The sequence below is a fragment of the Rhodnius prolixus genome, unplaced genomic scaffold (assembly GCF_049639745.1).
Source record: "Rhodnius prolixus isolate KJV_2025 unplaced genomic scaffold, Rpr scaffold_1, whole genome shotgun sequence".
NCBI classification, from domain to species: domain Eukaryota; kingdom Metazoa; phylum Arthropoda; class Insecta; order Hemiptera; family Reduviidae; genus Rhodnius; species Rhodnius prolixus.
This window is the reverse complement of record NW_027411581.1, coordinates 6,919,408-6,944,089: the sequence shown is the minus strand read 5'-3', so window position 1 is coordinate 6,944,089 and position 24,682 is coordinate 6,919,408. Positions and strand designations below refer to the sequence as shown.

The window sequence follows — 24,682 nt, the reverse complement described above, 5'->3', positions numbered from 1 at the left end:
TAACTGAATATAATGATGTAATGCGACCTTTAAGACCTTTCTAGGCAAAACCCTAGTTCAACGCTCTTTCTGGTCAAAGTTTCTAAAAAAATCTCAGAATCTGAGAGAGTTTTAAGGGAGAGATAAGAGCGTTCAAGTCAGCTAGAAATGTAGTGGAGTTTTCTTACGCAATCTGAAAAGCTATCATGTTTCAGACCCCAGCTTCTTCAAGTGTACTCTGAACTGACAATGATTCGTAGGAATACTCCACCTCAAGACAGGCTTCCCAGATGTTCTAATTAAGTACGGCTTTCCCAGAATGAAAATTAGCAAAATGTCCAGTAAAGTTCAAGGAAGAAATGAAAATCAGAAGTAAAACCTACTCCAGTATTTATCCCTAATTAAAAAGATGATTAAAAGAAGTGTTCTAAGAAGGGCATACATCCTCCAATACTAAAATCTGTCTAGGAAAACCCAAAGATCGGGTCACTCCGGCATATTAGGGTAAACTATTCCCAGATGCAATAATTCCTTTGCAAATAAAGCCGCCAATACACTAGGTGACTACTTCCAGGTTCTCAAGGGAAATCTCTGGAATAGAGGGAAGCTTGCAGGTGTTCAGGATCACCACTTCCTAAAGGTTTAAAATTCCTCCTTCCTCCTGAGATAGGTGGTAAGCCTTGACATCTCTCTCCTTCTACCATCCGACATTTATGAGTGCTCTGTGGAGAGAAAATGTACAATAAAAATTCCGAGTGCGAGGAAAAAAGTTTCTCAATTGAAAAGTAAATATTTGCAGTAAGTGAAAGTACAATAGTTAAATTTACTTCCTAACAAAATACTTAGGAACATTACTGTCTTATCTATCATCGTCCACGCCATATTGAACACAAATTCTATTGTTCAACAATGTATTTTGTTCAAGATAAATAATTTAAACATTACGAAAAAAATATATCTACATGAACTCTTCAGGAAATTAGCCAATCAAACATTAATTTGTGTTTAATGATTAATAATTAATTAGATAAAGTAATTAAAATTCAAGGAAAATTATTAAGTAATTATAATTTTAAAGCTAGGTGAAATAAGAAGGCCTTCTTTAGGATTTAAAGAAAGAAAAAAAAAAAACGTTAACTAAAATTGTTTTTTTACCGCCTAGGCTGGAAACATAGTGGAGCGGCGAGCAAAGCGGCGATGATAACGAAGAGCAAAGCGGCGAAATCAAACACAAGTTAACATATGGGACCGCGCATAGTGGGGAGCAAAGCGAAGATAGAGCAACGCTATCTATAGAGAGTGTTTGTTTTCGCCGCTTTGCTCTTCGCTATCATCGCCGCTTTGCTCGACTATGTTTCCAGCCTAAGGGTACGTTTACAACGGAGCTGTGAGTATAGATGATAGCAGAGATGATAACTGATAGAGTAAAATATAATCGCTGATTAGTGTGCACAACGGAGCTGTGATACATGCAACATGTCGAGTAGTGAAGAAGAGTTTTTATGTTCACCAGCAACAAAATGGAATATTTTAAAGAAAAAACGCTTTAGAAAATATCATGTACATACCATAAATAAAAAACGAAGTACTTTGGGCGAATTTCACTATTTATATAAGGAACTTAGAAATTATCCGGATCGTTTTTTTGAATATGTGAGGATGGGTCCACCCACATTCGACTATATTTTAGAAAAAATAAGGTCAAAATTAAGAAAACTTTGGAAAAATTGTCATGGAAATCCTATAACCATAGAAGAAAAACTAGTGATTACTCTTAGTTAATGATTTTATTGAAAAAAAAAAAAAAAAACAAATAAATACACATGAAAATAAATGTAAGCACGATTTAAAAAACAAAATATTGTTTAAAAGTAATTAATAAAATAATAACCAAAAATAATGAGTAAAGACAGCACTAAATAATTTTTCGACGTCCATTTTGAAGCTCCGATACTGGAGTTCAGCTAGCAGAAAAATGAAAAATTCAATTCTATCATCTATGCTCGTTTATAGCAGCGAGTATGAGTCACTAGTCGAAGCTTCGTTGTGCACGCTCACATAAGAATGTACTAGGTTATTCTATAAGCGCTGATGCATCACTGCTATCATCTCCGCTATCATCTATGCTCACAGCTCCGTTGTGAACGTACCCTAAGGAATATCATTTTTATGCGTTTTCTGCATTGTGAACAGGGACAGCAGGCGTTCTTTGGAAGTCCAAGAAAGAGAGAGAGGACTACAAGTAAGGTAAACACTCCCAGAAGTCAACTGAATCCTCTCTTCGAATGCCCTTCCGGAGGATAACTTCCTTCAACACCTGGTAATCTCGCAAAAGATCACAAGGTGAGGAAAGGGCCGGAATAAATGAAGTAATTATATTCAAGAATTGGAATCGTCAGCTTCCCTTTGTTCTTTCGCCTGTGCAACATGTTTCATGTACCTGGGGTCGTCAAAAGGCAATAAAGATAATGCAGTCTTCCTAAGACAGGCAAAAGGCTACTACTACTACTACTACTACTACTAGGAGAATTCTTTCTCAGTGAGAGTCCTGTCATCTCTGTGTCTTCCATTCTTCGCAAAGGGTTTTATCTTACATTTATTGAGCCCTTCAAAATACAGGGTGATTTTTTTTTTTTTTTTTTTGACTGAGAGCAGGTGTTCAAAGTGGTAGAGTGAAAAGGTAGTGAAATCAGCCGAAGCGTTCAGCTGACCATTCCACAGTACACCGTTATTGGCAATTTAAGGAGCTGAAACGCTCGGAGCATACCACTAGAAAGTAGGCGTTGACTTGAGAACTTCATGGAATTGCTGTCCACCAAAAAGACCGTTCATGAACTACATTCCACGCTGAGTTCTCTTTTCTGTGAATCACCTTGAGGGCCACAAGGTAGAGAGAAAAATATTGGAAAAAGGCAACATGGGTGGTTTGTGATGGCGATCCGGATGGAAGAAACCAAAGCATCCAGTAAAGCATTTAAGGCAAAAGTCTAGAACAAGAAGAATAATCTGTTAGGGAAACCTGAGGAAAATTGTTGAAAAGAAAGCTAAATGAATAGAGCGCGATAAACAGACTTTTGTAAATCCTGTACAATGCCAGGACGAAGTAAGAAAGTACTTTTAAGCACCTTAGTGTTGAAAGTTCAAATAGCAAGTTTAAACTAAAACTTCTAAAAGTTGACTCTATTTTAAGAACGCATAGTTTTAAGAAAACGCCACCAGGAAATTCAAATATATGCGCAAGAGTAAATATTTGGCAATTTTCTTCGGTTACTTGATTCCTACCAGAAAAAATGATTAATTTTTACAAATAAATAAACATTTAGATAATAATAATTATACGCCCATTCTAACATGAACAATGTCACTCCTATCTCTGTGCAGGAAGTCTAATACATCCAAGACTTCCGCTCCAAATTGTAGAGTTAATTTTCCAAATATCCTAAACACAGCCTAAATATTGTATCTCCATTGATATGAATCTCTCTAAATAAAAAAAAATTTTTGTTAGTAATTATTTTTATTGTACGCCTGCCTAAACATGAATGATGTTAACACCATTAAATGGTACGATCTTTTAGGCAAGGTATATAATATAAGAGTTTGTGATTGCAATTCAACAGTTACAACTACAGTGTACGCAGAAGGATTCACAACTAAATCTGCACCGAACATGGCAACGTTAGCAACTAAACTTTTTGTAAGTTATGTTTGTTTTCATTAATATTTTACTAATTGCATCTTTAAACAGTCTTTATTTTGGGAGTAGGGAAGTAAATTTTCTGTAGTCCGAAGGCAAAATTAGATGTATTACGATCTAAGAGATTTTTAAATACTTTTGGTACTCTCTGGGGTTCCTATTGGCTCATAGAATGTAGTCGTCACAAAGGCAGTTAGTTTCTTCTCCAGTACCGGGTAAAATATTAAAACTGGCATCCAAAACCACTTCCGACAGATAGACATCACAGTCCGTCAGTGAATGAAATGGAGTCTTCTTAAACTTCTTGCAGATCTTTGAAGCCTTTTTTTTTATCCAATAGCCTTTACAGCTTTACACCATAGAACCTAAAATTTGCCTTCCATTTAGGCATGCATGTATCTCACTTTGTAGGTAATTAATTATTCAAAAAAATCTTAGTGACTTCATTCCTAAAAATTCATAGCTTCAAAGATATATTCAATACCCTTTAAAAAGAAGCTAATTTTAAGTGATTACTAAACTGGACGTTCACAAAAATGCTAACGTTAAGCTGTACGTTTAAGAGCTATGGTGACATAAATGGTTAGGTGATAACCCATGAACAAAACAAGCTGATGGCCACTTGAAAAACCTATCGTCCATGGCGCAAATTAAACTGTAAAATTCAACAATCCATTCATAGATGTAGCCTGCGGACAGAAAATCGGTGTTTTAGGGTAATGACAACTGTTATTTAGGTCAGTATTAAATGTAACAACTAGGGTTGATCTTTTTCTGTATACTCACTGTAAAAAACTAAGGAAAACTCAGAAGCAATGAGCTAGTTCTGACAGAAAGATGCTGTTTTGGGGTAATGACAACTGTTATTTAGGTCAGTATTAAATGTAACAACTAGGGTTGATCTTTTTCTGTATACTCACTGTAAAAAACTAAGGAAAACTCAGAAGCAATGAGCTAGTTTTGACAGAAAGATGCTGTTTTGGGGTACTGACAACTGTTATTTAGGCCAGTATTAAATGTAACAACTAGAGTTGTTTTTTTTCTTTTCATATACTGCCATAAAGTCACAGAACAATCAATAATTCTTAACTTTTTTTTAGCTAATCTTGACGGGTCTAGTTGTGGTAAACGCTTTCACTCCACTGGAAAAACTTCATTCAATAAAAGCTAAAGGCGTTGCTGCAGTTGGAAAAGTTAAGCACACCATAAATGCTTATAAAGTAAATACCCAAGCAAAACTTTATAATATGAAATCCTATCTGAACTATCTTACAAATTGGGCTTATGGTAAGAATAATATAAGTACTTTTTTAATTTTCTAATGTCTTTCCTAATTTAAAGAAGCATATTTACAATTAAGTATAATTTTCTTTTTGTTTTTTCCAGCTAAAGCTTTTCCGTACAAAGCGAAACCATTGCTGGACCATCATGTGTACACTGGGTTCTACAACTATCCTGGATACTATTATTACGGCCATCCATATTCCAATGTCCAGTATTACAATCCTGGAGCTGTGTTGTACTGATCAGGAATACAAGAAATATATTAATAAATTTTAAGTAAATTATTTTTGTACAAATTTGTAATTATTTTAATGAATTATCTAAATTCCATTGCAAATACCTCTTTTTTTACTTTTCCTTTGTCCTCACGGGAAGGTGCAGAGTTTCAATTTTGATGTTTTTATCGTTTTTAGGTCCCTCAAGTTCGGATAAATGGTTTTTTACACATTGGTTTGTTAAATATTAATAGTTCGCTTAGATGTGCCTTCATGGTAAGCGACTAAATAAGTTTTGAATCAATTTAAAGGAGCAATTTACCGAAAAATATTTTCAAATAAGTTGTTAAATAAATTTCCTCTAATAAGAAGCTAACATGGAACCCTCTAACTTGAATTGAGCGGGCAAGACATGGACACTCATCATGGACGGCTATTATAGCCTATTACACCTGAAATCACGAGTATCGCTACAGAATAAACTAAGAGGTTCTGTCAAACAGTCTACCCTCCTAAGAATTCCAACCTTGTGACCAAAATTCTTCCGCACAATGCTCCTTTCTAAGTATCCAACCGAACCATTTCTGGGGACTTCAATATTCCTCTCCTGTCTGACATAACTTCAGTCCGTTAAAAAAAATAAAAAATCTACCACCCTTGATCAACAACACTCATTTTACGTGGGATTAAATAAGGTTTTCTAAAATTCCATTTTAGATATTTTAAGGTTTCACTACCTCTAAGTAGTTCTTGATTACTGAATTTCTAACCAAACTTCCAAGAAGAAAGCAAATCAATAAATGGAAAGTGCAATTTTAAAGAAAGGCTTTTTCTGTAATCTACCTAGAATTCGCCATATAGATTCAGTTTAAACTGATCTAATGGCATGATTTAACTGAGCTTTCATATCAGTTTAGTTTGTAGTTTTTTTCTCAATTAATAGTTTGATTCAGAGGGAAGGTGTCGCATCCTATCAATATTATTATTAATTTCTTATCTTTTTTTCTTTTAATATGCAATTCTAAGTTACAATAAAATTCAGTTACATTCGTAAATTATGGTAAGAAAAAGTCATGTGAATGTTCATAGGAGATTCTTTTTATGAGAAAATAAAGCAACTTGTCGATCCAATATTTACTTAAGATTAATAATATTTCTAAAATAATAATAAAAGGCTATAAAATATGAGAAATTAATGGAAGAATTAGAAAAATAAGTGAAAAGTATTGAAACACCTTTGTTAATACGCTTTGAACAGCCGCAAGTGGCTTTGATCGGACTGGGCGTGATTACACCAGAGGTGGGCGTGATTACACCAGAGATGGGCGTGATTACACTAGGTGGGCGTGACCCGCCCACAGTCTACAACCTTACTACATTGTGATTGGCCAATACTTTAATCTCAATAATTTTAATGAAATAATTAATTTAAAAATTTTTTTTCAACATTTCTCCCATAGGTATTTGATAGACTTTCGAATAAAGCAAGAAAAAAAAATCTCCTTAAAAATACGATAAATAATATTTCTTTTGGGATAATACTTCATGTTTTACCCAATTATCGTTAATAGAAACAAAAAACTTGAGAATTTGTATTGTTTAATCGTGAAATAGATAAAAGTGAAATGGGCATACTGTTGACTTGTAAGCCGCCATTACATAGGCGGTAAGCTTACTTTATACTCCATCTGGTGGAGAACTCTGGTGGCAATTTCTGTAAACATAAATGCAGTTTCTACATTCACATTTAACCATGTTCGACGACTCACTAGACCTATATTCTACACTCACATTTAGCAATGATGGTGACTCACTAGACTTATATAGGACCATTCTATGCACACATTTAACTAATTTTTTACTGCATTGTAAATTACTATATGTAACCAATTTTTGTATTGGTCTATTATTTTTTCAATCTACTACTCATCTCCATATCAGTGAAGTAAGTAATTCGAGCTACTTCTTTTTCACCTTTGATACTCCACTCTGGTGGTACCTAGTTTTGCAGAACGTTCCTGGATTAGAAAGATAAGGCTACATTACTCATTTAATTTGTGAGTAATTGTTTTAGTTTTATGTAAACATTACAGTAATTCTCACTTTATGATACATTGAATCAACCTTGGACTGGCTTGCCACTTATAAAGTAGGCGAATACTACTTTAATGTAACCCAGTTGGTAACTTAATGTGGATAGAGAGGATGTGTTATATGCCTTATTTATCAGTGTTTTCACTGAGCTGGTAGCACTTTGCAAGTTATAAGGATTATTGTTACTCCTTCAGTTAACTATCTATTATGGTTATTTGTTTTGCAGATTTGACCCATTTGATCATCCTCAAACATTCTCCTCAACAATATATTGAGATATAGACAAATGGCGTCAACCTCGCAATTTTTGTAGAGGGTCTTCCGGAATAGAATGGGAACAATAGTTAGAGAGAAGATATTGCAAAGGCTTTTCCCAATTCTCTGAATACTTTCTACAATTGATGGCACTCGTGAAGGTGCCGAGTTTGAGAACAGTAATAATATTGATGGTGATTAGGCACCAGCTAGAACGAATGAAGGTGCATTGGCCCGATCCTGGTTTAACCATTGGCAAAGTTGTAATTATAAAAATTGAATCACTTAATCGTCCAAAGTGATTAAAACTAAATTTGGAATTTAATTCAATCAATTAAAATTCTGATTATTTAATTTTATTTTTAATCATAATTAAAATTTTAATTCAATAGGAATATAATAATTGATTAAATTTTTGCCCTCTCTGACTGAATCAATTACTATCCAGAAAATAATTAGATTGGAACATAGTTTAGATTTCATTTGGCTAATAAATAAATTAAACATTTGGTAGAACCAAGTAGGATACACTTTGAGATCATAGGTATTTTAGGAACTTATATATCTATTCAATAATTTAAAACAGAATAACACTAATCGACTACTATACTACATTTAAAACTGCATTTTAGTGTAATAAAAAATATCAATCTGTTAAACTCAGAGAATATTGTATATCTTCATAAGAAAAATAGAAGAATAAATGAAAGACACTATTCTTAACATTTACTACTTTTAGAAGACAGTTATATCACATTCAATAACAATTACTGAAAGATGTCTTACCAATATTTTTAATTACTAAATCTAACATCACATTCCAATTATTGTAATGACAAACAATTTGGCGTAGAATATGAAATGCAATAAATTCTTGATTATATTAACTGATATTAGTAAATGGTAAATCTGAAGTTTTGTAAAAATTTAGGAGGTTATAAACACCACACTACAGCACCTGAGTTTGATTAAAACAACCTAGAGTTCAAAAGAAAAATTAGGACAAACATTTCATCTACTATTGAGAGAAAGATGGTGTTTTGGATTAATGGCAATGGCTATTTAGGACAGTATTAAATGTAACAACTAAGGTTGATCTTTCTCTTGATACTCACTGAAAAAAACTAGTGGAAAAACGGGTCACTGGAACTGGATACTTAACTTCTTCAACCTCTAGTTCTTCCATAGAAAGTTTTTGATCAGGAAAGGCAACAAGAAAAGCTAGGACACGACTTGCTAGCGAGTCACTTGTATCATAGGATCTAAAAAGTAATTTACATAAATATTTATTTAAACAAAATATTTACCTAATAAGGTGATTATCAAAATATATAATCTATAAACAGACATGAAATATCAGAAAGTTCAATGCCATATTTTAGCAGTATATAATGTCTCCAGCACAGCTGAAACATTAACAGTCTTCTGAGTGAATTCTAGCTGCATTTTACATCTCCAACCATGTCACCAACAGTTAAACTTTTTGTAAGTTCGTTCACTTGAAATATTTTTCGTTTGAAATAAGAGTATTCGAAATCAGTTTTCATTTTACTTTCTCTGCACAGATAATCCTGCTTGCAGTGGTTACTGTCAGCGGTTTTGATCCAATAGAAAAGCTGAATAATATCAAAGATAAAAGCGTAGCAGCTGTTAGTCAAATGAAGTATAAACTAGATACATTCAAAGCCAATACTAAAGCTAAATTTGATAATGTGAAATATTATATGAATTATCTCAAGGATAAGATGTATGGTAAGCGTATTTACCGTAGTTCAATCACCGCTTCGCGTAAATACAGTATTTAAAGACAAGTCAATAAAAAAATCAAGCTAATCTTATTCATGTAATTTTGTTTTTTCCAGCTAAAACGTTTCCATATTCTAAAAAAGCAGCATTGGTACATGAATATGATGGATACGCGTACAAAGTCCCAGTATATCCTGCAGTGAAACCCTATCTTGGCTATAAATATCCAGGATATGATTACAAGTTGCTAAAATACGCTCCAGTTAAAGCTGCTCTTGTCCAGGACTATGTTGGACACGACCATAAATTTCCAGAATATCATCACGAACATCCATACTCTTTTGTACAATTCCAAAGTGGTCCAGATCATTATTATAAAGCTGGAATATTGCATTAGTTATTTTGGAATATTTATGACGTATTGTGATGTTATTTTTAAATTCATTTCTGTACAAGTGTGAAAAGTTGAATATTAAGTTATTGTTAATATTTTTTATACCATGTATTGTAATCAATTTTTTTTACTACAATTAAATTTTTATATGAATGACAAAACTTGTATCTAAATGTTTGATTTCCTTAAACATTGCACCTATTCCTTAAGATAAGATGTTTCAGAGTTATTAGTTATTCATTGCCTAAATAATTACAAATAACTAATATAACTTTGGACTGCTGTTTTATGTTTGATAACTTTATTTGTACAGTTATTCAATTTCATATTGATTTACTTAATTACTTATTTTACTTACTCATTTACTCACTTCTATTTCCTCACTTAGTTGTGCAGGCAGTGACAAGAAAAATAACTTTTATGGCAGTCCATGTTATCATCTTTTATTATGGCTTTTTTACGTTTATCTTTCTTCTAATTTTCCTTCTTATAGGCTGTCAGATGAAAATCTTATAGTATATTTATCGTTCAATATGCTGTGTGTTATTCACTAGTATCAGTTTCCGTCCATTAGGACATCTATTCTATTCAGATGTATAAGTACCTTGGTATTGCCAGAAATGTATTTACATTTCAGGTCAAATTTAAAAAAGCAAGATACTGCTTCTGAGCAAAACTCGCGAAGCCAACCTCAAGTACATCAGAATACTATTTAATAATGAAAAATTTATTTTTGCCAGTGATGAGAAGTGTAAACTTTGTGGCGGCTGGAATTCACTGACCCAAATGTTTAGTAGAGTGCCCCAATATTCCAGGGCGTTAGAAGAGATTTAATTTCTGCATATTTACAGTCGAGTCCAGATAGGACTGAAGTATTTTGCAATTTATTTTACATTGTCGACCACTTCTCAACTGTTTTCAATTTTGTAGTCAAAATTTTGAATTATAGGTTATTGTTAACCAGTTCTTAGTTTTGTTAGCTTAAGTTTGTGTCAAGTTGTCCATTTCTTTATTTCGTTTGTTCTATTTATTTTAATCTTTATACAGAATCTCTTTACTTTTCCACATATTTAATTAGTGATTTTATTATTCAGTAAATTTACCATTCAGTTTATTATTTTCATTTAATAAATATTAGGCTATTAAATCTTTTTTTTTTTTTTGAAAAAGTTTATTTACAATTTAAACATTTTTTATACAAATATATATAAAAGGAGGTTTCAGGCTGCATGCCTGTATCCTCTCCACAACATATTAATAGTTACATTGGTCGATATAAGTCGAACTTAATACTAAGGCAAAAAATTTTTAAAAAACCTTACTACTTACAGTTAATTAAAGCAAGATGTGCTTAAACCTTCTATGCTTGTATTTTTTATAATTAAGAGAACTTATGTTATAGTCAACAATACTCTTTACATGCGGGTAGGGACTATGTGTACAGGAAGTTACAAAGTTTTCCGTAGCATTGTAGATAGATGTAGACACGCTGGCAACATCAAGTGCTGCATGCATGTAGTCTATGAGTGTCCACCAGGGGATATGACCCAACTAGCCGAAAGCATTTATTTTGGACTCTTTATAACTTCCCGTAATTGGTGCAACAAGTATGGGACCACACAGGGGCTGCATAAAGGAGTACGGAACGGATATAAAGATAGTAAATTAGTTTTTTATTAAGAAAATCTATGCTAGAGTTGAGGTTTAACCGAGGAAAGAGACTGCACATAATTCCTACCGCTTTATCGCACACTGAGTTTATGTGTTTTGTGAAAGTTAATTTGGAGTCAAACACCAACTTGAGGTATTTAACTTCCTTACTCCACGGAAGGAAGTGACCATTAATTTGAACAAATCTATTCACAACCGGTCTACGGCGTGTAAACAAAATAACTTGTCATTTATTATCATTTATCATTTATTAATTAAATTTTCGTATCATTAGTTGTAAAAATTACTTATAAATTATTATTATATTAATAATTACTTATTTTCACATTATGCATTACCATAATCATACTTTATATTATCTATTACTTCTCTTGTATGTATATTTGTATTTTGTGTCAGCTCCTTGCTGGAGAACTTTGAATTCTTTAAGCAATAAATAAATAATTCATTAGTTGAAGTTGCTGTGATCTTTTTGCTAAATCAATATATCGTTTTTGTGTTCTTTAAAGTTTGTGAATGATTATCTTTGTTCTGAAGACTCCATTACAGAGTGATCAACCACTTTGTGAGAAATAGAGACTGTAGTTGGATTAAAGAAAATGGTGAATGAATTAATGCCGAAAGAGGTCTTTGAGAAAGAGAGAAGACACTAAAAATTGAATAAAATATGTAGATGAAGCCCACGAAATATGATTGCCAAAGGGAATAAAATATCTTAATGATGAGACGAGAAACATTCCTTCCTGGTAATTCAGTAGGAACGACCACTTTCAATGTGGAAATAATCAAAACATTTATTTAATGAGGACGCCCATTACAATTTTAATGACTCTTTAGAAGGGAGATTAACCCGTCTCAGAACCACCTTAAAAAAAAGGATTCGGGAAATGTTATATAAAAAAAAGAAGAAAAGTTCTAGAACTACACATGCGCAATTGGTAAAGAAAATCTTTTGAAAAGCCGCTTTCGAAGAATTGTTACAATGACATGGCCTTGATTTTAGAAATATTAAACATAATATTACTTTATTTAGCCCACGCACCAATTGAGCACATTGCAAAATTAACTTTTTTTTACACCCTGTTCTAATTCAGACAGTGGGCAGCGTAAGTAAATCTGTAAAATCGAGTACATAAAGGCTATATTTACCTATGTAATGCTTATTGGAAGAAGAAATGATGTTTTTTGAAAAGTAGAGAACAAAAGAGGTCCTAAATAGATACCTGAGGAGCCCCTGAATGAACAGATTCCCATGAAGAACAGTCAGTCCCCTTTCCCAGAGATAATTTTTTTTCTTTTACATAAATATAAAATGAATATATTGGTTTCGTGACCGTAAATTGTTAAACTTAGGATGGAAGAAATATTTGTCGAAACGTTGGCAAAGAGACGAGTTGTTTTATTTGACCGATTCCTCGCAAATCTTCCATCCTAAGTTTCATAAATATAATGTAAACCATCTAGGACTTGGGTCGGTACTTGGGTTACCACACGTTTGTCAATTGCAAATCGATTATCGTCAATAACTTCCAGCAATACACACTGTGTACTGTAATTCTCCCCGATAACCTGACCGAAGAGCGTTCAGTAGATTATTGTTTTTCAAATATTATTACTAGACTCAAAAAGGGAAGGCCAAAATTAAGCGTCTAGTGGCGTAGGTCCCGTCTCGTTTTCTAATCTTAATCTTAAGGAATGGTTCCCCATAAGGAAGGAAATACAGCAAAGTGCGATGGTAAATATCTAATAAAGGAGGAATTCGTAGGAGGCTTAGATTTTTTTGTGCAGGAAACTTAATGAAATCTTCAGCTTTAAAGCTTTTAGCTCCAGATTAACTGCGGAAGAGATTATCTAAAAGTGTATCCAAGCTAACGGGTTTGAAGTGAAGCCAGGTATCACTGAAAGCTCTCTCCTGTATCAGTCACGTAAGGAGAGAGATTGTGAGTGTCAGAACACTTTGTGAAAGCCACTTTTTTACCCTCAGAATTTTGACCCCATTTCCAGTAAAAAGTTCAAAATTAAATTCTACACCTTTTTACCTGAATAAGCGAAAACACTGAAAAAAAAAAACTAACTGAAAAACTGCTCATAATGGAAATTCGACGAAGCTGAACACCTCAGCATGACTGAAACAAACATCCAGATTATATCTGAGACAGGCAATCTTGACGGAAATATACATTATAAATACGTTTATGCAATTGATCATTTTACACATTAGACAAAACATTCACATTTCTGATTTATCTTATTTAAAATTAATTTAAAGTCACGTGATTTTAAAGTGTGTTGGTTCAACGTCACAATTTTACCAGTATATAATGTCCTAATCACAGGTGTAATATTAACAGTTTACCTGAGCACTGTCAACTGCAACAACTTCCCTCATAATGGCAACTAGTTTGAAACTATTTGTAAGTAAATTTCCTTGTAAATATTTATTGCAAAGGAAGATTTATCATGCATAGAAATACTAACTTAATTCTTATACACTTGTTTACCTTTAAGATATTCCTAGCTGTATTAGTTGTGGTCAACAGTCTAAATCCAATAGAAAAGTGGCAAGAGTTTAGGGAGAAAAGTTATGATACTATTGGTCAAGTCAAGCACAAAATCGATACTTACAAAGCAAACACTAAAGCTAAAATAGACAAAATGAAGTACTACATGAATTATTTGAAAAGTAAATTTACTGGTAAGTATTGCATTCAGTTTATGTACTAAAAGTTATTTTAAATATGATTTATGTGTGTGAAATGTAAAACAGGAATACCAAATTGGAAGAATATCTGTCCACAGGATGTGCGCCCCCCAAAAAAAGAAGACTTTTTCTAGTTTTCTGTAAAGTCCTAGTCAATTGCACGCTAAATGGTTTCATTTGGATATAACCTTTCTTTAGGCCTATCACTTTTGATTTGAAACCTTGTCTCAAGCTATATTGTTCACAGTGGAATCCTGCGAGGAGCTTAAAAGATATTTTTTCTACAACATTAAAAACAGTATAGGACATTTATAAAATTTAATTCCTTTTTAGAAAGAATTCTAAGTTTTTTAAAGAACATTGAATTACCTTAATTGTGGTAACAGAACGTCGAGTGACAATTTAAGATTATTCATTTTTCTTCCTCCAGGTAAACCAATTCCTTACATTGAAAAACCAGCTTTAACCTACGGCTACAAAGGACATGAATTCAAGAAAGTTCCTGAATACTACCATGGTCAACCATATTCTTACGTGGAATTCCAGAGTGGTCCAGGTTTCTATAAAGCTGGAATCTTACATTAATGTTTTGTGATGTATTGAAGACTCATTTTATTTATTTATTTAAAAATGATTATGTAAATAATTTAATTAGGTAATTCTTTAATTTATTAATTTGTATTTTTTTATACTTTTCAAATTAAAAGAAATAATGTTGCATAATTTCTTCTTTTCATTCTAGACTGTAGACGCTCTTAAATTAAATCCATTCCTTATTTCCAAATTGTCTCATTTTTTCCCCGAAATCCGTCAACTTCAAAACAGTTCTTTTAACATTCATCCTAAGATTCATATCTACACGACTAGAGTATCCGGAAGTTCATAGAACAAAACGAATAAGAAAAATTAGTCCCAATACCTAAATCTCCGTGAAGAATATCAACAGAATGTCCTAGTAAATTATTGGCCGAATTAAATTCGGTCTGGGAGTGGTCTAATCCAAGGTCACGGGTTTAAAGACAGCTGTACCACAAAAAAGGTTGAAAAATTTGAAATTTCATAAATACAAAATAATTGAAAAATTATAAAAACTTACATTAATTGAATATATGGTAAGTAGCAGGTAGAGAAATAGGTCATGTCATAAGGAATAATCTTATAACTATTAAATACAATTTCTTCTGCAGACACTAAGATCTAATTTCCACCGTCTAAAATAATGTTGCGCTGCCAAATATTCTAGCTACTTATCCTTGTTACCTAGTTCTGTATTATTCTGTATAACTTCTGAAAACAGAAAGTATATAGGTACTAAATTTTGAACTATAGAGCTGCAAAAACATCTGTAGTACCTGATCCTGCTGATCTAGACTTTTAGAAGTTCTAAACCTGCTGGTTGGTACTAGTCCATCTTATGTCACTAGCATCAGAAAGAAGTTCCAGCAAGGCTGTAGAAGTAAAAACTACTGGAAAAAGCCGGAATTTCTTCCTAATTTCACAGGAAGGCTGCAGTTTTTGTACATGATAGTTAATATTAAGGCCTACCCTAGATTGTACACGATGGGTCGATCTATTTGGGCAACTGAGAAGTAAAAAACTACTGGAAAAAGCCGGAATTTCTTCCTAATTTCACAGAAAGGCTGCATTTTTTGTACATGATAGTTAATATTAAGGCTTACCTTAGATTGTGCATCATGGGTCGATCTATGTAACAACTGAGAAGTAAAAACTACTGGAAAAAGTCGGAACATCTTTCTAATTTCACAGGTAGACTGCTGTTTTTGTACTTGATAGTTAATATTAAGGCCTACCCTAGATTGTGCATCATGGGTCGAACTATTTGGACAACTGAGAAGTAAAAAACTACTGGAAAAAGCTGCAATTTCTTCCTAATTTCACAGGAAGGATGCAGTTTTTGTACATGATAGTTAATATTAAGGCCTACATTAGATTGTGCATCATGGGTCGCCTATTTGGGCAACTGAGAAGTAAAAACTACTGGAAAAAGCCGGAATTTCTTCCTAATTACACAGGAAGGCTGCAGTTTTTGTACATGATAGTTAATATTAAGGCCAATCCTAGATTGTGCATCATGGGTCGATCTATGTAACAACTGAGAAGTAAAAACTACTGGAAAAAGTCGGAACTTCTTTCTAATTTCACAGGTAGACTGCTGTTTTTGTACTTGATAGTTAATATTAAGGCCTACCCTAGATTGTGCATCATGGGTCGAACTATTTGGACAACTGAGAAGTAAAAAACTACTGGAAAAAGCTGCAATTTCTTCCTAATTTCACAGGAAGGCTGCAGTTTTTGTACATGATAGTTAATATTAAGGCCAATCCTAGATAGTGCATCATGGGTTGATCTTTGTAACAACTGAGAAGTAAAAACTACTGGAAGAAGTCGGAACATCTTTCTAATTTCACAGGTAGACTGCTGTTTTTGTACTTGATAGTTAATATTAAGGCCTACCCTAGATTGTGCATCATGGGTCGAACTATTTGGACAACTGAGAAGTAAAAAACTACTGGAAAAAGCTGCAATTTCTTCCTAATTTCACAGGAAGGCTGCAGTTTTTGTACATGATAGTTAATATTAAGGCCAATCCTAGATTGTGCATCATGGGTCGATCTTTGTAACAACTGAGAAGTAAAAACTACTGGAAAAAGTCGGAACTTCTTTCTAATTTCACAGGAAGGCTGCAGTTTTTGTACATGATAGTTAATATTAAGGCCAATCCTAGATTGTGCATCATGGGTCGATCTATGTAACAACTGAGAAGTAAAAACTACTGGATAAAGTCGGAACTTCTTCCTCATTTCACAGGAAGGCTGCAGTTTTTGTACATGATAGTTAATATTAAGGCCTACCCTAGATTGTGCATTATGGGTCGATCTATTTGGACAACTGAGAACTAAAAACTACTGGAAAAAGTCGGAATTTCTTCCGTTTTAGTGTTCATTGTTATTTAGAATAGTGTACTTTTAATTTTGCTAACAATTTGAATGTAGGCCCCCTCTTGATCTTGAGGCCCTAGGCTGAAGCCTAGTTAGCCTATAGGAAAATCCGACCCTGGATATTGACAATTCCAGAATACAAGAGACTTCCTAAGTTAACCTCAGTTAAGCTGAAGAACATTTATTGTTTTAAAAATGATAATAAGTTTACATGTTTCACTAGAATAGAAGCAAACTGGTCAAAGTCGCTAAAGAGCAGACGAAAGAGGATATGCTGCATGGAAAGATTTACACGACCTCCCGATTTTGTCCCTTCTTCATCTTCAATTTATAATCCTTCCGATATTTTAGATGTTTAACCTAGTTTAAATTTGTGTAAAAATTACTGGAAAAAGCCGGAATTTCTTCCTAATTTCACAGGGAGACTGCAGTTTTTGTACATGATAGTTAATATTAAGGCCAATCCTAGATTGTGCATCATGGGTCGATCTATGTAACAACTGAGAAGTAAAAACTACTGGAAAAAGTCGGAACATCTTTCTAATTTCACAGGTAGACTGCTGTTTTTGTACTTGATAGTTAATATTAAGGCCTACCCTAGATTGTGCATCAAGGGTCGACTATTTGGACAACTGAGAAGTAAAAACTACTGGAAAAAGCCGGAATTTCTTCCTAATTTCACAGGGAGGCTGCAGTTTTTGTACATGATAGTTAATATTAAGGCCAATCCTAGATTGTGCATCATGGGTCGATCTATGTAACAACTGAGAAGTAAAAACTACTGGAAAAAGTCGGAACTTCTTTCTAATTTCACAGGAAGGCTGCAGTTTTTGTACATGATAGTTAATATTAAGGCCAATCCTAGATTGTGCATCATGGGTCGATCTATGTAACAACTGAGAAGTAAAAACTACTGGAAAAAGTCGGAACTTCTTCCTCATTTCACAGGAAGGCTGCAGTTTTTGTACATGATAGTTAATATTAAGGCCTACCCTAGATTGTACACCATGGGTCGAACTATTTGGACAACTGAGAAGTAAAAAACTACTGGAAACAGTCGGAATTTCTTCCTAATTTCACAGGAGGGCTGCAGTTTTTGTACATGATAGTTAATATTAAGGCCTACCCTAGATTGTGCATTATGGGTCGATCTATTTGGACAACTGAGAACTAAAAACTACTGGAAAAAGTCGGAATTTCTTCCGTTTTAGTGTTCATTGTTATTTAGAATAGTGTACTTTTAATTTTGCTAACAATTTGAATGTAGGCCCCCTCTTGATCTTGAGGCCCTAGGCTGAAGCCTAGTTAGCCTATAGGAAAATCCGACCCTGGATATTGACAATTCCAGAATACAAGAGACTTCCTAAGTTAACCTCAGTTAAGCTGAAGAACATTTATTGTTTTAAAAATGATAATAAGTTTACATGTTTCACTAGAATAGAAGCAAACTGGTCAAAGTCGCTAAAGAGCAGACGAAAGAGGATATGCTGCATGGAAAGATTTACACGACCTCCCGATTTTGTCCCTTCTTCATCTTCAATTTATAATCCTTCCGATATTTTAGATGTTTAACCTAGTTTAAATTTGTGTAACCTCTTGCTTAAAATGGTGTATTATTTTGCTTTCAAACTTTCTGTGTTTATGTTATATGTTTAGGCCATATGTTAAATCAAGGTCAATCTGGAAGTAGTTTAGTTCACAGTATACGCACCAGCTTGGACTGGTTAGCAATCGTCTGCATTCGGTTCACGTTTGTAAAAAAAAACGTTTGGCAGATGGCCAAGCTAGTCGTCGTATTATCAAAGAACAGTTTCTAAAGTTTTGAAAAATAAACTTTTTGTTTCCTTCCGTATTTGTATTAATTTTACGCAAGATAAAAACATGGATATCAAACTTTTATTAAAGTGAAATATTTAGTGGAAACGTGGGAAATAATAAAATATAATATCGTTGACATAATCAATCATCAATCACGCATGTTTTCTCTAGTTCGTACCTTTGTCGGCAAGTTGATTGATGAAAATAAAAAACAGAAAATCTGGCTTGTCGGTGATCCTTTGTTCATTGCTCCGCCGGCTTCCAGACTCTGCACCAATAAATTGGTAGTGGAAGCGCAAACGGCTGGATTCGAACCCAGAAACTCTGAATGAGAGAGTCTTTCACACCAACCACTGATCTAATCTCTTCACTTTTGGTCACTGTTATAAATTTGAGTCCATCTCCATTGTTGAGTTCGAAAAAAACAACTTTTGTGTTAAAAAAAAAAAATCCTTGATCCGTTTCAAACATCTTTGATCTGCTGCCTTAGGGTACGTTCACAACGGAGCTGTGAGCATAGATGATAGCGGAGATGATAGCATTGATGCATCAGCGCTTATAGAATAACCTAGTACATTCTTATGTGAGCGTGCACAACGAAGCTTCGACTAGTGACTCATACTCGCTGGTATAAACGAGCATAGATGATAGAATTGAATTTTTCATTTTTCTGCTAGCTGAACTCCAGTATCGGAGCTTCAAAATGGACGTCGAAAAATTATTTAGTGCTGTCTTTACTCATTATTTTTGGTTATTATTTTATTATTTACTTTTAAACAATATTTTGTTTTTTAAATCGTGCTTACATTTATTTTCATGTGTATTTATTTGTTTTTTTTTTTTCAATAAAATCATTACTAACCTAAGAGTAATCACTAGTTTTTCTTCTATGGTTATAGGATTTCCATGACAATTTTTCCAAAGTTTTCTTAATTTTGACCTTATTTTTTCTAAAATATAGTCGAATGTGGGTGGACCCATCCTCACATATTCAATAAAACGATCCGGATAATTTTTAAGTTCCTTATATAAATAGTGAAATTCACCCAAAGTACTTCGTTTTCTATTTATGGGATGTACATGATATTTTCTAAAGCGTTTTTTCTTTAAAATATACCTTTTTGTTGCTGCTGAACATAAAAACTCTTCTTCACTTCTCGGACATGTTGCATCACAGCTCTGTTGTGCACACTAATCAGCGATTATATTTTACTCTATCAGTTATCATCTCTGCTATCATCTATACTCACAGCTCCGTTGTAAACTTACCCTTAAGTTCACGATCAATCTTGATATTCTTGATTGATGGGGTAAAGAAAATTCAACTGTTTTGTAAGAACCTATTTGCTATAAAATAGCAATGTGTTGGAAAATAGAATTGGTTAGGAAAACTGCTACACAATGTAGCAGTGAAAATTTACATTCAAGGATTTTCTTCTTTCCTTAATTCCACATTTCTGTCTTACCCTCATCTTCACATTTTAGTCTATCTGCGGAATTTCCTTCCTACACTCTTTGTTGGTAGAAATGCCTTCATTCCGTTCACAGAAACGAACCATAATAGGAGAGATCCTTGGGACAATTAAAAAAATATACCAAATCAATGTTACCCTCTAAAAATAACGGTAACAGAGATAGCTGTCAAAGGATATTTGAATAGGTATTTAAAAAAAAAAAAATTCAAGCAATTATCTGCGCCAAGCACAAAGCAGAATTCCTAAACACATCTTCGGTCGTTAACAGTAGACAAAAAACTGTAGCCAAATTGGAGTAGCGTGGCCTGTGACTGAGATCTTCAATGAATCCCCTGGTTAAAGGGGAATCTTCGAATAAGGATATCCTGTTTGTAAAAATATTGTCAAAGACAAAATAGAAACTACGCAAAAAAAAAATAGTTTGATTAGGACTTAGAGAATTCTAAGTTTGTTGCTGGAATGAGTTGGGACATTTTTTAAAGATCCAGGACAAACGCATATTCATGATTCGGCTAAGAAAAGGAAGCAGCTGGTTCTTGTTTACTAACAACCGTCAAAAGCAACTCCCATCTTATTAGTAATGGATTTAAGATAGCACGAAATTCGTTCTTAGCCGCAATGGATAAAGGAGCACTGTTCATCTCAGCATCAGCGTGAAGATATTAAAGGACAGTTAGCTGTCGATTACAACCAAAAATCAAATTCGATCATGTGATTGGTAGCAAGTAAACGAATGGCGGAAGTTGCCACAAAGCGACTAGGTTAGGATCAGATAGCTGGGAGAAGGAGGACGAAAAGAAGCAACGAAAGGAAGTTTATGGTTACGGAAAAGTAATTGGTCTAATGCAATGGCCTGGAACAGCTGTCCAACGAAAGGATACAAACTGTTCCAAATTCCCAATTAAGGAACTACTAACTCCAACTACTTGCATGCTCAATAGTTAAGACTTATGCGGATATCTTTCTTATTATATAGTTCTGGAATCCACTTGTTTCCTGCAAAAGTTCTTCAATGTCTAACCATAGAGGATACCTCAACCCGGAGACCAAAGTATATACTAGCGTTAATGATTCAATCTCTAGCTTTTCACAATGACAAATTGACAAAACTTTTTAAGGATGTCTCTTACACAGCGTCTATTTCTTGAAAACCATCGATTGGTAAAGTCTTCTCCAAGAATGATCTCTTTAGGTGAAGAATTAGTCATTTGTCAAACTCTAGATCCAGTAGACAACCATGATATCTACTTTTTGATCAACTACTCCGGAAGCAACGTGCGAAACTCCGGAAATGTAACCGTTGAATTTATTCTAGCCATGCATATATTTTGTAGCATTTTATATTAATCAAAAATTATTGATCTTCAAATATTGAATAAAAAAAAATATTCAATAATATTTAGTAATCATTATTGCATGTCACCTTTTATTCATGTTTTCACCTAATTACTGTCAATCACATAATATCTTTATAACTAATTTACATATTAGCAGGAAACATTAAACAGTTCAATGCCATTATTTACCTTGTATATAATGTGTCCAGCTTCGATGAAACATCAGTCATCTCAGTGAATTCAAACTCCATCTAAATGGCAGCATCTTTGAAATTAATTGTAAGTTTATTCACTTTAATAAGTTAAACTTATTTAGAACTTGTCAAAATTTTGTAAAAAAAAAATAAGTATTAAGGCCGAAACATAAATATTTTGAGGATTTTTTTTTAATCCATAAAAATTGTTCCTCACGAAAACATTCAAAACCACTCTGCTCTCATATTTTTGGTCTATTTAGATGTTTCATTTCTCTTCATCTAAATCGTGTAATTTTCAATTTAGAGTTTTTGAGTAGAATTTTGAGTAGAAAAAGTGTTTATTTTGATCTCTGTGCAAAAGTATGCGTGTATATTACTGGATTCAAATAAGTTAATGAAATTCAGAGATTGAGAGGAATTTTTAAGTTAGATTTTTGTAGAATAAAGTCTTGTGAGGGTCCACCATTTTCTTTTTTACTTTTAAGATAATTTTCCTCTTTTTTAAAAATTTCTCTGATTATTTTTAGATAATACTACTCGCAGTTATTACTGTCAACGGTTTTGATCCAATAGAAAAGATGTACAGCTTCAAAGATAAGAGCATGGCTGCTATTGGTCAAATGAAGTATAAACTAGATACATTCAAAGCCAATACTAAAGCTAAATTCGATAATGTGAAATATTATATGAATTATCTCAAAGATAAGATGTATGGTAAGCGTATTTACCGCAGTTCAATCAACGCTTCGCGTAAATACAGTATTTAAAGACAAGTCAATAAAAAAATCAAGCTAATCTTATTCATATAATTCTATTTTTCTAGCTAAAACGTTTCCATATTCTAAAAAAGCAGCATTGGTACATGAATATGATGGATACGCGTACAAAGTCCCAGTATATCCTGCAGTGAAACCCTATCTTGGCCATAAATATCCAGGATATGATTACAAGTTTCTAAAATACGCTCCAGTTAAACCTGCTCTGGTCCATGACTACGTTGGACATGATCATAAATTTCCAGAATATCATCACGATCACCCATACTCTTATGTACAATTCCAAAGTGGTCCAGATCATTATTATAAAGCTGGGATATTGCACTAATCAAATTTGTACCTGTTTGTAATCGATTTATTGAAATAACTTATTTTGTAAATAATTGTATAATGTGTTTATTTATTTTTTAAATATTATTTATCAATAAATGATAATTTTCAATAAAATTTAATTTTTTTGATGCAAATGAGTTTAAAGTACAAATACCTGTCAGCTCGAAATATGGTCTTACTTTGTATGCCTTACGTACCTATCCTTGGTCGCTGCTACAGCCACCAGCAATCCTTATCCATTCTTCCCTGTCTCGACAGTTCTTCATCTTCTCATTCCCAGTCAGCTTACCGTTTCTTGAAGATCTCTAGGAAATCTTAAACGAGTACGTTGCTTGCGGCTCTTTCTCTGGCTTTTTATTGGGGGGAAGGTTCTCTACATGTCCAGGAATTCTTCCTCAATGAATCAATCTTCCCTGGATCGTTATAAATAAAAACTAGACTTACAATACGCTACCTACAATTAGCCTCTTTTTTCTACAGTGGCTAGGGAGCAGGACCTGCCTCATGTTCTTATTTAACATCTCACGTCAAGAGACGTAACAGCTACTCCCCACCTGCTAACTACTTTTTAATTAGTTACCACTTTCTCGAGTTTTGGTGGATACAATGTTTTATAATATAAATATGACCCACTAAGCTTTATTAATTACAGCCAATAAAACACACAAAAAAAGTGGGATAACCCAAAATGCCAGCCTTATTTTTGGAAAAAATACCACTGAAAATGAGAGTGAAACTAAGTATTGAAATGATTCAAGACAAAGAAGCACTTTAAAAAAACGTGACAACGTAATATCAATCCTCAAAAAAAGGTTTTGCTAAATATAGAGAGACGCATCTATTTTTAATGTATGTTAAGTAAACTTGCTGGGGACTGTTTGATCTTTAAAAAAAGTCCATAAAAAAAACAGTCTCTATTCTTAAAAACAAACAACATTGATTCTACGTAAAACTGAAGCGTAAATGTATGTTAATGTTACAGTAATGCTTTCATTAACATAATATTCTGACTTTGGAATTTCGTCACTTCAATGTCTGGGTCTTCATTAGCATCTTGTAGGACTTGTAGCATCTTGTTGGGGAATTCCACTTTTTTTAAGCAGCTTATTTTTTGTATAGAAATCTGTATAACCTGGTAGATTAACCTGGAATTACTGTAGCCAACAAGGTGAGGTAGCATCTCACTTGAGCAATGATACGCTGCTGCTGCTAAAGAGACACAAGTGCAGCATGGAGAGGAGCAATCCAGAAAAAATTCAGTAAGCTCCTAAAATGCCTGAAAGTTTAAATAACATGGTGTAAGTAGTAAGAAAGCTAAGGGAGGATACTCTGAAGTTATTTTCCTCGTCTCTGGAACAACTCTAAATTTGGGATGACTTCAAAGCTTAGGTTTGATGATACAGAGTACCAGGAAAGAATTAAGCAAAAATTCTGGCCTCTACGGCGTCAAGGAACATCGAACGAATTCAGGAAGAAAATAATCTGATAGCCAGGCAGGTCATCGTAAAGCGCTGAGTTCTTAACAGCTCAAAAAGGTGTTGGAGATTACATGGCAAACTCAATGAGGAATCCTCAAGGAGGAATATAGTCAACTTATCATGTTGGCATAGTAGGAATTGAGTCATCCGACAACCTGGCAATGAAAGGCGATGTATAACACTTTAATGACGTCTGAATTCTGTTGTAGTTTAAGCGACAGGTCTCTCCAGGAGGAAGATAGAAAGGTGAAGATAGAAATAATCTTTCTCCC

The 24,682-nt window shown here is 33.5% G+C and overlaps 3 protein-coding genes across 3 annotated transcripts; all 3 read left to right on the top strand.

Annotated features, from left to right (window-relative positions):
* The first annotated feature begins 3,433 nt into the window (after positions 1-3,433).
* On the top strand, positions 3,434-5,750 carry LOC141451217 (uncharacterized). Its single transcript, XM_074122422.1, has 3 exons — positions 3,434-3,676; positions 4,777-4,963; positions 5,063-5,750. Exons 1-3 carry the CDS (start codon positions 3,518-3,520, stop codon positions 5,200-5,202), a joined length of 486 nt encoding a protein of 161 aa, XP_073978523.1. The 5' UTR covers positions 3,434-3,517; the 3' UTR covers positions 5,203-5,750.
* Positions 5,751-13,505: 7,755 nt separating this feature from the next.
* LOC141451213 (uncharacterized) lies at positions 13,506-14,897 on the top strand. The gene is made up of 3 exons (XM_074122421.1): positions 13,506-13,749; positions 13,844-14,030; positions 14,467-14,897. The coding sequence occupies exons 1-3, from the start codon at positions 13,726-13,728 to the stop codon at positions 14,619-14,621; spliced, it is 366 nt and encodes a 121-aa protein (XP_073978522.1). The 5' UTR covers positions 13,506-13,725; the 3' UTR covers positions 14,622-14,897.
* Positions 14,898-21,815: 6,918 nt separating this feature from the next.
* LOC141451211 (uncharacterized) lies at positions 21,816-22,988 on the top strand. The gene is made up of 3 exons (XM_074122420.1): positions 21,816-21,905; positions 22,351-22,537; positions 22,647-22,988. The coding sequence occupies exons 1-3, from the start codon at positions 21,882-21,884 to the stop codon at positions 22,925-22,927; spliced, it is 492 nt and encodes a 163-aa protein (XP_073978521.1). The 5' UTR covers positions 21,816-21,881; the 3' UTR covers positions 22,928-22,988.
* The last annotated feature ends 1,694 nt before the right edge of the window (positions 22,989-24,682 follow it).

What these genes read in the sequence shown, in the direction of transcription:
- LOC141451211 (XM_074122420.1), top strand. Translation starts at nt 21,882, where the DNA reads ATGGCAGCATCTTTGAAATTAATT. An exon ending in CAGCATCTTTGAAATTAATT is followed by an intron (nt 21,906 to 22,350) that starts GTAAGTTTATTC and finishes GATTATTTTTAG; the next exon opens with ATAATACTACTCGCAGTTAT. An exon ending in TCTCAAAGATAAGATGTATG is followed by an intron (nt 22,538 to 22,646) that starts GTAAGCGTATTT and finishes CTATTTTTCTAG; the next exon opens with CTAAAACGTTTCCATATTCT.
- LOC141451217 (XM_074122422.1), top strand. Translation starts at nt 3,518, where the DNA reads ATGAATGATGTTAACACCATTAAATGGTACGATCTTTTAGGCAAGGTA. An exon ending in CGTTAGCAACTAAACTTTTT is followed by an intron (nt 3,677 to 4,776) that starts GTAAGTTATGTT and finishes ACTTTTTTTTAG; the next exon opens with CTAATCTTGACGGGTCTAGT. An exon ending in TCTTACAAATTGGGCTTATG is followed by an intron (nt 4,964 to 5,062) that starts GTAAGAATAATA and finishes TGTTTTTTCCAG; the next exon opens with CTAAAGCTTTTCCGTACAAA.
- LOC141451213 (XM_074122421.1), top strand. Translation starts at nt 13,726, where the DNA reads ATGGCAACTAGTTTGAAACTATTT. An exon ending in CAACTAGTTTGAAACTATTT is followed by an intron (nt 13,750 to 13,843) that starts GTAAGTAAATTT and finishes TTTACCTTTAAG; the next exon opens with ATATTCCTAGCTGTATTAGT. An exon ending in TTTGAAAAGTAAATTTACTG is followed by an intron (nt 14,031 to 14,466) that starts GTAAGTATTGCA and finishes TTCTTCCTCCAG; the next exon opens with GTAAACCAATTCCTTACATT.